At 36.6% G+C, this 13325-nt stretch overlaps 1 protein-coding gene across 1 annotated transcript; it reads right to left on the reverse strand.

Annotated features, from left to right (window-relative positions):
- Positions 1-825: 825 nt before the first annotated feature.
- LOC104593100 (protein DETOXIFICATION 29-like) lies at positions 826-12297 on the reverse strand. Its single transcript, XM_010252785.3, has 10 exons — positions 12145-12297; positions 12000-12057; positions 4830-5318; positions 4193-4734; positions 3241-3327; positions 2081-2137; positions 1742-1980; positions 1512-1630; positions 1331-1417; positions 826-1241 (listed from the first exon to the last, which is right to left on the reverse strand). The coding sequence occupies exons 3-10, from the start codon at positions 5232-5234 to the stop codon at positions 1173-1175; spliced, it is 1605 nt and encodes a 534-aa protein (XP_010251087.1). The 5' UTR covers positions 5235-5318; positions 12000-12057; positions 12145-12297; the 3' UTR covers positions 826-1172.
- Positions 12298-13325: the final 1028 nt, after the last annotated feature.

Genomic DNA, 13325 nt, shown 5'->3' on the forward strand with positions numbered 1-13325 from the left:
AGTATTTCAATAGGAGCTGATTTACACTCTTTATAATTAGTAGAGAGTATGGGGATTCGATATAGCGCAACGTGCGCGTGTGTGTGCGGCGCAATGGGGCGCTTTAGAGGCGCACTTTGCTCGCACCCGCGTGGCTCGCGATGGGCGGCTCTGGTTTTGGTGCGTTAATGACCGTTGATCACCGTTGATGAGATCAACGGTCACGATTCGATCGGATGTAATCAAGAGGCACAATTCAAAGTTAACAGTCACCAACTGTTAACTACTTTTTAAACAGTCACAATATTTGAAATTGTGACTGTTCAAGGTGCCTTCTCTAAACCAGTACCTACCTTTTCTTCATACCTCTTCACAAATTATTTAAGGAGCATGAATCAGACTCCAAAACACACAATTTCGAAATTCACTATCTCTCTCTCTCTCTCAGTCTGGTCTGCTACAGTCTCATAGAAGGTTTCTTTGGAGACTCTTCAACTTTGCTGGTTGCAGATTCTCGCCCAAGGCTCTGTTGTATCCTGTGAACGAATTTGCCTGTAACCCAGCAGCAAACTCAGTACAACTGAGTGGGGGCAAATAACATTCTAAAGACAATGTCTTTAGACGTGTCTTAGAGCTTCTCCTCCAAAGTTACAATGACCCCATTTCCCCAACAGGAATCATGAGACCAGTAATAAAATACATGGGATCCGCACCTAAGTTGATGCGATCACCCGAGTTGGTTATCATCATCGTCATCACAATTTTTTATTCAATAGGTTGCTTCAAAAAACGATCTCGTTGCATGCCTTGCGTGCATTTAATTTTGATGATTATGCGTACTAGAACTTTGAATAAAAATAAATATTAATACTTGAAATATTAAATAATCTTCTCCGGATAGGTGGCCGTTCTTGCTACCTTGCGTGCATTCATCAGCACTTTTTCTGTGATTGTGAAGCATGCCTCCTGAACCAGGACTGCATCACTCTGTAGAATAAACCTTGATGATAATACAGTGGAGATGTTGTTTACACTTTACTTTACAGAATACTCGATTTTTCCATATCGATTTGGTGTTCAACGTTTTGAATTTCGAAAAACCCGCTCTCTTTTCGCAGAAACAATTTCATCCCAAAATAAAGAGAGGACGTAGGAATTTGATACTTCCACACTCCCCGATTTATTATTATTTCTCAATGCTCCTCGTCTTTGTCACCATCGTCTCCTCCCCATTGTTTAATCCTGTCCCCGGCAATGGAAGCCTTCAAAACAGCATACCAATCACTCAAAGATCAGACCCATTTTATAAAACCTATTTGCCATTGAAGTAGTCGTCTGGTCGGTTAGTTACCTCTTTATTCCAGTTAGTTCTGTAAGTCATCCAGAAGAGGACGGCGGTTTGCAAGATGGTCCCAGATAGCATTCCATACCAAATCCCCTGAGAAATCAGAAAAAAGGGAGTTAATTATCAGAGAGATTCATCCAAACACATGCCATGCTGTGTAGTTGATAGTGTTTGATTAGTTATTTACCGTGACGCCCATGTCGAGCTTATAACCCAGTATGAGCCCCAAAGGAATCCCAAATAAATAGTAGCAGCTTATGTTGACATAAGCTACAAGAGCTTGCCATCCGGCTCCAATGGCCACCCCTGCAAAATAGCTTCGGATCAGAGGAACCGAATGAAAATAACAAATAAAAGAAAGGGTAGATCATGAATTCTCCTAGACTGAGAATTGGGAAGAGTTGGGTGGATGCGTACCGGAGAGGACTGGTTGGACATTGTTGATGATGATGGAGATGGCAAGCAATGGGGTGAGCTCAGAAACAAGCTTTCTCACATCCAAACTGCTTGAAAATATTACTGGGAATTGCTTTCGAGTAGAGATTAGAATGATAGAGAGTAGGAGGCCGATCAAACATGAAGTGATCACAACCACGACGACTGAAAACTTCGCAATCCTTGGGTGCCCAGCTCCCAGTTCATTCGAGATTCTCACACTGTATTTTTGTAAGATGCACAAAGTAATCAGGGATAATTACCGTTCAATTTGTATATAGAGATGAACAGATCGAGAGCTACTCTGCTTCTGTTACGAACCTTATGGCTGCATTGCATCCAAGAGCCACCATAACTGCCCATCCCAATATGTTCATGCTGCAAATTCAATCAAATAATTCAATACAGCATAAACCAGCAACTGATCCAAATTCCAAGCTACTATATGTTTATGCTATCAACTACCAATCTGGGTCCTTTAACCTATCCCTCTACAGTCTACTCTAGATTAAAATGATCAGGACCCACTAATACCTCCACAGATCCTACTTTGAAAGAACAGAGAGTAGATTTTGTTTTTCTTGGCAAGCCATTTTCTGGCTAGAAATTGTTCTTCTGGGTTCCCACCTGGCAAACCTTGTACATTTTTCAATTATTCAGGTTTCTTTTTTCAAAAAGGAAACCATCAGCTCCCTTGTTTTTTCTGCAACAGAAAACAACTATCATTTTCATCTGTAACCTATAATAAATCCACCGTTGAGGGGGTACTGCAGGCTCTGCAGATGTGAGTTTATTTGCCGACAGTCTCTTTTCAAACCCAAGACTGGATTTCTACCCAAAATGTATAATATAGTTTGGAGTTTAATACTTATGTGTTCCGCTCTGTTTCCTTTTGGTTGTTACTCTGATATTCAAGAAAATATGTATCTACATTGCAAATCTCTTATTATATATAATTCATTTGGGCTCAGTTTGGAAGGAGTACAAATACAAATAAAAATACAAAACCTTGTATTTTGTAATTGGTACTATTTTGTATGCATTGTATTTTTTTTTGTATATTTGTATTTATACTCTTTCCAATCTGAGCCTGAAAATGAAGATGAAAACATCTGTGAAAGTGAAATCGCTCGGAGACAGAGACAAAATCCTAAGTCAGTTTCGGTTTTTCTAGATGGCAGGTCTTGTGTAGTCCAGAGGTGATTATTTCTAGGCCGGTCCGATTCTCATTATTTTGCTATATTACCAGTCCAGCTCTTCTAAGCCCTGTTTCCCTGGCTAGCACTGGCCGGTGGAAATCAGGTCATGTTATCACGTGAAGTCTAAGATTCTTTTTCAATGTCTTATCCACCGTTTGGCTTTTCCTGTACACTGGCAGGCTCCCTGACGCGACGAGGCAATCAAGTGTATAAAACAAATAAGATGAGCTACCATTGCTTTTGATTTGATAAAAGGCCAGGTGGCAAACTTAGAGAACTTACCATATTGACAAGGCATCCACCGAAACTTCAGCGTCCTTCAGATATCCAGCAAAAAGAATTAGAGCCATAAAATACCACACCTCCAAGCTGCGCACATCGTATATCATAGTAAGATTGAAATGAGAAGAGTTACATCATAACACCAACTAAATAATTAAGTTTCTGACAATTTCGAATGGGCTCTCTTAAAGCTTCGAGTAGAGATTAGAATGATGGATCATCAGAGTCCAACACTTACACTTAGGACCCATTTGATAATAGCTGAATTTGCTGAACTGAAGTAGCATTTATTGCTTTATCTTTTAATTAATAAAATAATTAAATATTAATATTTTTAAGGATACAGTGATTCAACTAACTTAACAAAGGAGTTAGGAGTGCACAACTTGCTTAAAAGACAAAGCAATAAGCATTTCAGTTCAACATTTTCAACTGTTATTTAGATAAAGAGAAGAGATCGTGGAGGAGATAAAATCATAAAACAGGCCCGACCCCATTGTTTTATTATTATTTTTTATAGGCAAAAGGCCAAAAACTTCATTAATGCGTTGATTTACAGTTCTCTCAAAAGAGGGAATATCGATATTTTGAAAAAAAAAATCATTTCCTAAGGCTTAGTTTGGAAGGGGAACAAATTTGTAAAGTAGAAAACCTCTTTCCAAACTGAGCATAAATGGATCATAATTGAAGGTACATCAAGTTAAATTATTTAGGTGAAACAATAGGCTGTGTGTCATTTAGTCAGAGACCGAAACAAAGATTCTTAGGCTGACTAGCATGAGTCAGGACCATGATGGATCATCAGTCATTAATTATTATTTATTTTTTTAAAGCCTAGCATGAGTCAGCGACTGAGAGTCGTAACACGTGAATCAAGGAAACAATGGTTAGGTGGAGGCGGTAGTGACTAGTGAGGAGTGAGGAGTGAGAATGAGTAATTAGAAAAAGTTACCAGAGCATCACCGCCGATGCCAGAGATAACCTAACGAATCCCCATAGGTTCTGAAAGGCCTTCATTGAGAACCCAGACCAAGCTCGGCCGCATGTGCCGCTAAATATGTAAACCAGCTGAGCCACCACGATGAAAATCCACGACGCGTTGAGAACCACAGCCGCCCCCACCAGACCCCATCCAAGCCTCAACATCAATAGCCAGCTGAAGAAAGTATGCAGGATTAATGCCACCGCCGATATCACTGCCATTACCATCATCTTGCTCTGAGCCTGCAAGAACTTGGCAATCGGAAAGTTCATAGCATAGGCAAAGAGCTGTGGAATCATCCATACGGAGAAACTCCCTGCCGCCTCAGCGATCTGATGCTGCTCACCGATTAGTTTCAAAAATGGACCGGCGAATATGTAAAGAAAGCATAATACGATGGCCGTCGTATTAAGTATGACCCACGATCTCTGCATGTAGATCCCCAGCATATCGAGCTGTCCTGCTCCGAACGCCTGCCCGCACAGAGTCTCGAGCGCGCTCCCCATGCCCAACTGTTCCAACACATGTATAAGTAAATTGTATATATTAACGCAAGAAGGCGTTAGTCTGAGATTCAGATCATAAGCACGGAAGTGATGTACAGTACCATAACACCGAAGGAGAATCCGGCAATAACGGAATTCTCGACGGAGACGGCTGCGAGGTCGAGAGTTCCCACTTGACCGGCGAAGACCTGTGTTATAGCGCCGAGGGAGTACTGACAAATAGATGTGAAGATGGCTGGGCCTGCCAGAAACCAGAGCTTCCTCGATTCGATCCCGAACTCTCTAAAGAAGTCTCCAGCATTGATTATAGGATCGATATCGCCCGCTTCCGCTGTGAACGAGGAACCGAAGGAGCTATTTCTCCTCTGCTTGGCTAGTTCATATGGCGCTTCATCCCGGTTCGACAGGAGTGGCTGACGATTATCCTCCATGACTCCTCGGGTGGACTCCAAAGACGCGCAGAGAGACTGGGGTACCCGGCCGGATAGGGAGGGAGCTTTGCTCATTTATTAAGCTGGAAGCTGAAGCTACTAGCGTTGGATGTGGACAACGACTCAGGATCTCCTGTACTCTTCACTCTGCACATCTTACTGCATTTCCAATGAAAAGAGGCCACGTAACCTTTATATGTAACAATGTTGTTAATCGTTTCAAGATAAACAGAAACGATTCATGGTAATATTTTAGTTATAAAAATGAAATTGATTAAAAGTGAATTGGTTTTTATTTAAATCTAAAATGCATTCATTTATATGGTTGCATTTGGTTTGACTTATATTTACAAGCCCTAGACATGGATTCTACCTATGGACCCCTCAAAATTGAATCTAGATTTGTTAAGGTAGCAATGCCTAATGGGACTTGGATTTTGTTAGATGTCAAAACTCCTTCATGATATTTGTGATTATTTTAAACTTTTTTTTTTTATTTTTCTATTTTTTTGGAAAATAAAAAAAAAAAATCAAATATGAGAGTATCTAAACTTGCCCATTATCGACCACTTGTATGAAGTTCAAATTTTCTCACACTCTTAGAGAAGGGAATAGATGTGCAAGACTACATGAATCTTCCTTGTCTTGTATATAATCTTAGTCTGACCTTTCATTTTTTGAGATATCTGTTCCTTGTTTTCTTGTTTTTTGTGAGGGTGGAGAGAGAAAAGATGTGTGTTTCATTGTCCGGAATAGGGTTAGACACTTAGACGGACTAAGTCTTCCCTTTATTAAACAATGGTTGATCAATAAAATTTTAAGATGACCTTTTCTCCTTATAATAAAATTATGGAATCCTAAATGGAAAAAATAAAAACTTGTTCCACAATCAATTTCAGTGTCATTTAACATTTTTTAATTAGGAAACCAAATCTAATCAGTAATCACATGCATTATTTTAAAACCAACTAGGGCAGCCGTGTAGGATTACTCTAGTTTCATTTCAAAACCACTTTATTAAAAAAAAGACATCTATCTTATAAATCAATATTTTTTTCTATTAATTCTCTCTGAATTCTTGTTTGACTAACAGCCCTCTTAACTCTCTCCATCTCTAATTTTTGAGGTGGGGATTGACGGTTATCGTCTAAAATGGAAAGGATGCTTGCTAGAGTCCACTGGTCACCAGAGCTTGTTTTAATTTGACTGGTAAGTATATAATCTAGAACAGTAATGGCTAGGAACTATACAATCCATCTCTCTGCAGACCACACACTGATTAAAGCTTATCAAACATCTCAAAAAGGCAAATATTCAAGTACCGATCAATGGAGAAGGCGTGTCAGACAATAACGAACAATTATAATGACGAAGGCAGTGACGGCACAATAACATATGCTGTGTTTGTTTATTAAAAAAACTCTGCAACATCGTATCAGATAAATTCTTGTTTTTCCCAATTGACATGGCTTTGTTTATCTAAACTTTATCAAATCAGATTTGGGCATTTCATTATAATTATTGGATTGGATTGGGTTAATTCAAAATAAATTGGTCTATATTCTTATTGGTTTGAATTGAACCTAAACCAAATATTCAATAATCTCATCATGAGGCCAAAACCCTTGCCCAATTTGAAATCAATCAAAACTGATGCCAATATAAAATCACTTTTATGAAAGTAATTTTATAAAAGCACTTTTACAGAAATAATTTTATAAAAGTTCTTTTATGAAAGCATTTTTATAAAAGTTCTTTTATAGGAAAACACTTTTACAAAAAAAACTTTTATGGAAGTACCTTTATAAAAGTACTTTACAAAAGCACTTCTATAGAATTACTTTTATAAAAACACTTTTACGAAAGCACTTTTATGGAAGCATTTTTACAAAAGTACTTTTATGAAAACACTTTTATAAAAACACTTTTACGAAAATAATGCTTTATAAAAGTCTATGGAAGTACTTTTCTAAAAGTGCGTTTACAAAAGCACTTCTACAAAAGTGCATTTATATAATTTTTGATATTTTATTTGGTTTGGATTGGATCCATTTACATTTTAATGGATTAGATTCGATTTGGTTTGTATTAGATTTGGACTGAATTGGGTCCAATCCATTTCTAAGTGGACTCACATTGGACTGGATCGGTTTGGACCAAATCCAATCCAATTGACACCTCTACCCCCAATGCCCCGACGTTTATTGAAACCAAATGTTGATCTGACACACTTTAATGGGTATTCATCTGAGGTAGGGAATAAAAAATATTTAAAGTGAAGCCCAACCAAACAACAAAAACAGGAAACATTTACAGTTAAAAAGTATAAATAAATGTTTAAAGTGAAAAAGGACAGATAAACGACATATCGATAAATGCCCACAGAGCCACATGCATAGATTGCTATTGTTTGTTCAAGAAGGGCCAAGAACCATGGGCGATGGGTTATGGTCCTCATTAGACCTGTTCATGGGCCGGGCCGGACTTTTACTCTGGATTAACAGAATTTTCTAAGGCCCGAGCTTGAGCCCGGCCCAACCATCGGCCTACAACTTGGGCCCGAGCCCGACCCTCATAAAAAGCCCGAAGCCCGGGCTTGGGCCCAAGCCTAAAACTTAGCCCATTCTGTTAGCGGTTGAAGAGAGAGAGAGAGAGAGAGAGAGAGAGAGAGAGATTATAAAGAAAATAATAAAAAATGTATATATTAAATTATAAATATATATTTTAATAAATATTATATTATTTATATATTTTATATAATATATAAAATACATATTATATATTTTATAAAATATATAATACTGAATCAAGCCGGATTTTTTTGACAAATCTCGAGCCCGACCCAAAACACAATCAGACTTACTGTGTTAGGCCCGAGGTCAGGCCCACAGGCCTACTTACATGACCAAGTCCGACCGTGGTGCGGGCTGGGTCGGGCTACCCGGCCCATGAACAGGTCTATTGCTCATCATGAACATCCACGTGATTGTGTGAGTACGATGATAATGTTGTACGGCTGTTTTACACTTCTGTGTGTAAAGTGTAATGAAGACCGTAGGGATTTGCGACCAACAGAAAGCTCCCAACACTATCCCATTAGGCCACTGCAGCTACATAATGGGAACATCTTCCTTGTCATTCATGAGAGATATTCCCAATGTGCGACTGTAATGATAGGTTGGAACAGTATTAGTAGCATTTGTAAATCTGAACTCATAGAAACTGATTAATGACTTGACAGGTGGACATGAAAGGGTGTGTTAAAGTGGAGTATGGATTCAGTCCTCACAGAACCGTCCTTACAGCCTTTTGGAGCCGTTCATCAATAAATCTTTTTATTTGTATTTTTTTCGTGGGAGATATTTCCAACGTACAACTGCAACTGGCTGTGAACAAGGTCGAGGACTGAATCCGAATTATGTTGAGTGTTGTTCCGTTCTGAGCATGCGACATAGCAATTATTGTGGCACGTTGGAAAATGAATAAAGTGGAAAACTTTTCTGCACAAAATTTTGAATGCCTGGTCATCAGAAAAACATGGCTCATCTCCTCCGGGTTCGCATCTGCCCCCAACAGATTTGCCACTCAAAAACGTCCCACAAAATCTATGCGCGACACGTGTTGTGACATACGTGCACTAAGCGCAACGCGTGTGGACTCCATTTCATGCCATTTCCAGCACCTCCGTTAATTCCTCTCTCGCTCAAAAATGTTTCTTCTCCCATTCTACTTCGAACTGAAATCCTTAGCGCCTAAAAGGATTTCCAGCACCTCTGTTTTCAGTACCTCCGGTCGAGTTCCGCTTGCCGACGCCGACGACCATACCGGCAGGAGGCAAGTAGATATATGCTGTTTAAGAAGTAAAATAAAAGAAAACCGGTTTCGATTAATAAGTGTTCGAGTTTCTAACTACTTCCCACTAAAACTTCGACGACGTAACCTTGTTATGCAATTAATGTTGTTTAAGAAGTAAAATAATATATATACATATATATATATATATATATATATATATATATATATATATATATATTAAGCCCAGGCGGTGATTTTTTTTTTGGGGGGGAAAATGCCCACACTAATTCATTCAACAATCAAAGTTGATTGTAAGATCTTAATTGGAACAAAAGTAACTGAGAAGGAATTGGGGTGATGCGACAAAATACACCTGCAACTAGAAATGAGCTTAAGATTAATGCTCCAAGGAGAGTGAGAAGAATCCCCCAACAAGAGTTTTACGATAATTTCTGCATCATCTTCAAACGTAGCATTGGAGAGACCAAGAGAAATTGCAAACTGGATAGCTTCAGACAAGCTAAGGTGAGTGAGAAGAATCCCCCAACAAGTGGTGCTTTCAAAGTGAATTTTAATGGAGCCTGTAAGAGGTCTCGTCCAGTGTGTAGGTAAAGCATGAACCGAAGGGGCAAGAGGTAGTGATGTAGAGGTAATACGATCAACTCGGACGCCAAGCAAATCGATTAGGTCTGAGCTAATCGACCGGAGGTGCTGGAAACCCTTTTGGGTGCGAAGGGTTTCAGTTCGACGTAGAATGAGAGAAGAATTAACGGAGGTGCTGGAAACGGCGTGAAATATAAACCGCACGTGTCGCGCATAGGTTTTGTGGGATGTTTTTGGGGGCAAGTCTGTGGGGGGCAGATCCATATTCATTATGAGTGTGAAAGCACCAACCCCCCCCCCATGCAACTGCTTATTAATAAATGCATCCTAATAAGTGATTATGAGTGTGAAAGAAGTGTTTCTTTCAAAAATGCTCAAAAAAAGCCTAAATTTTTACCTTATCAAAAACAGCTCCATTTCCTGAGAAAGCACTTATTCATATGTTCCAAACATCTAAGTGCCTATCGGTGTGATCTTGATCTAAAATAAGTGCTCTTTTTAATGAATGCGTGAAAATAAGCACTCCCAAATTCCGGGGGATTATGAAATGCTATTGCTACTTTTTTTTTTTTTTTTTTATTATTATTATTATTATTATTATTATTATTATTATTATTATTATTATTGTGGTTTTACTATAATGTGGTAAATTTTATGATAAAGAAAAAAAACCTTAGCCGCTTAATTCATAAGAATTGAGGTCACATGTCAACAAGTGGACAGTTTACCAACTCACAGGATGTATGGTTTATAAAAGGGGAAAACAAGACCATACACATTGGCCAATACTCCCTGATGGTTTAAAAATATAAAACTTTATCGTGCACATATTATATGATTTTATGGAGCATGATATTAAATAATCAGGAAATATATATATATATATATTCTTTAAACCAGAAATTCAAGAACATATATTATATGATTTGTGGAACATGATATTATATAATCAGAAAATATATATTCTTTAAACAAGAAATTCAAGAACAGATATCATATGATTTATGGAACATGATATTAAATAATCAGGAAATATATATTCTTTAAACCAGAAATTCCAGAACAGATATTATATAATTTATGGAACATGATATTAAATAATCAGGAAATATATTCTTTAAACCATAAATATTCAAGAACACATATTATATGATTTATACAACATGATATTAAATAAACAGGAAATATATTCTTTAAACCAAAAATTCAAGAACATGTCTTTGCTTTTGATTTTGGAAACAAGAAACAAATATAAGAGTTAATTTGTTTTAAAACCGATGATTTTAATATATTTTTGGAAGTCATCACAACAATAAAAAAAAAAAAACAATTTACATTGGAAATCACCACCGAAATTTTACATATTATTATAAGCATGTTTTAATTTGTTTTCAGTGAAGCAAAGCTTTAAATAAAATTTTCCTACAATAGGAGAGACAATAAAGATCAATGAGGACAGCAAGCCGTGGTTTGTCACTTTTTAAGATTGATGATCGTTGAACCACTAGTCAACCAATTCATCCCCAATTATTTTCAGGAATAGTAGATGAATGATGTAACAAAACAAAAGAAAAAGGAAATAAACCCAACCCACCTATGTTACATAAGAAGAATTCTAACCAAAAAAAAGAGAATGAATTAGCTTTCTTTTTCTTTTTCTTTTGATGGCTATGGGACCAACGATAATACCTTATTCCATCCATAAAACACAAATAACTAGCAACCTCTCACTCTCGCTTAGCATTTATGACTAGCATGGGACATAATGATTCGTCCCACAGCTATTATTATTATTCCAAAAAACAGAATGAATAACAATCTAGTTGGACAATGGGGTCAGAATCATATTTAAAACGGTACTAAACATCTTGTTAAAGCATGAACTGGCCAAGATATTAAACATCTTAGTTTTGTTTTGGTAAATTTAAGTAATTTTGTTTAATTAGGTAATTAGTCAACATAGTTTAATTACTTAATTTTATTTGTTTCGTAACTTTAGGTGTCTTACATAATCATATGCTTGATTAAAGGACACTGTAAGAAGAAGAGATTGAAGGCAACACGTAGCACATGTTATTAAACGTGGTTTAGTTTTGAGAAAGGGGTATAAAATGGTTTTGAAAAATTGAAGCAGAAAAAAAAAGAGTTTTGAAAAAGGGTCATTTCATACTCATCGGTTTTGAAAAGAGGGTCACCTCAAACGTAGTATTACCCATTTTCATCATCTTCTTCACCCGTAATGTTAATATGGATTTTCAAAAAAAAAACCCTGGATTTCTCACAACGTATTAAAACTGTACATTTAAGTCGGCTTTTGACCATTGCTGAAACATATCTAGGGTGCTAACCAGCATTTGATTGTTTAGAATTGATAAATCTAGTCTTATATTTGAATATTTTGTAACAAAAACACGTAAGTGAAAGTATAAATCAAGAATCTACCTTTGCATTGCATTGCAGAAGCTGCTGTCTTCTATACAGATTCAATCTCAAAAATTATCTGCACTTAGAACATGTTAAAACAAGTAACAAAAGAAAGATTCAGAGAAAGTAAAAAAGAAAAGAAAGGAAATATTGTTGTTCTTACAGATAAAACTTTTTAGGCTAACAAGAATATAGGAAGTTCCTCTCCGGTCAATTGTACTATGCTTCACCACCATTGAAGCTGTCGTCGCTATCTCCTCGTTGGCTTCCTTCTTGGTTTTACGCCTCTAACCCACCCCCAAAGACATAAAGGATAGAAGGAGAGAAGTTTAATCCAGTATATACTGATTTGTATTCTAACATATTCTAACCTCGTACAAAAATAGAAACCTAGTATCAATAATTTACGTGGGCCAATGTTTTTGCCAATTTCCCGGTCAATTATGTTCCTAAATGGCTGGGAACTCTATTTTAGAAACGTGTAGGGGATGGTAAGGAGGGAGAGGATGATGGTGTGTAGGGCTCTCAATGATGCGCGAAAATTCGAGATCCAATCTGACAATCTGAATTCTAGAGATGATCTCGGATTCATATATGTAATTGGATTGCATTCGAATGCTACAATTTACATATGATTAATAATTGGATTGGATTTGGATTTGACCTCATCCCATTCAATTCAAATTTGAATCCGATTATGATATAACATTTATTAATTTTAATATATAAGTTTTATACCATTATATTTAAAATTATAAAAATATATTCTATATAATATATTATATGTGAACTTATGTATATAATAAATTTAGTGTGTTATATTTATATTAATTTATTATATATAAAAGTTAAAAAATAAATAAAACTTTCAATACAAATATATTAATATAAAAGATTTGATGCAGAATCCGATTAAATTTGAATCCGATCCGAATCTATTAAGATTCGAAATTGAATCCAAATCTTTAAATCTAATTGAATTTTAGATCGAATTCTGATGTATACTATCAGTAATCGAATCAGGTGAAAATTTTACTGCATCCGATCCGATTACAACCCTTCTCACGATAGAACTGGAAAGGGGTAGCCGAGAAAAGAGAGAGAGAGAGAGAGTTTGAGGTTAAATCAGAGGAATGGAAGAAGGGAAAGGAATGATGACATGGACAACTTCCCAACTAGTAAAAGAATAACTATAACAAACTAATTATAGTTACTAGCTCTATCCACCATTGTTATGGAAGAAAGGAAAAGAATAACTATATATAACACACTAATTATCAATTATTATAGTTATTTCTATTCATTTAATTAATTGATAATTAGTTTGTTAAAATTCAAATAAGC

The sequence above is a fragment of the Nelumbo nucifera genome, chromosome 3 (genome assembly GCF_055504915.1).
Source record: "Nelumbo nucifera cultivar China Antique chromosome 3, China Antique-T2T, whole genome shotgun sequence".
Taxonomy (NCBI): domain Eukaryota; kingdom Viridiplantae; phylum Streptophyta; class Magnoliopsida; order Proteales; family Nelumbonaceae; genus Nelumbo; species Nelumbo nucifera.

Excerpts from the sequence above, each read along its gene's own strand:
- LOC104593100 (XM_010252785.3), bottom strand. The coding sequence starts at position 5,234 with ATGAGCAAAGCTCCCTCCCTATCCGGCCGGGTACCCCAGTCTCTCTGC. Across the intron at positions 2,138-3,240 it reads GTGGATGCCTTGTCAATATG|CATGAACATATTGGGATGGG; the intron begins GTAAGTTCTCTA and ends TTGAATTTGCAG. Across the intron at positions 1,242-1,330 it reads GAACTAACTGGAATAAAGAG|GCTTCCATTGCCGGGGACAG; the intron begins GTAACTAACCGA and ends GCTGTTTTGAAG.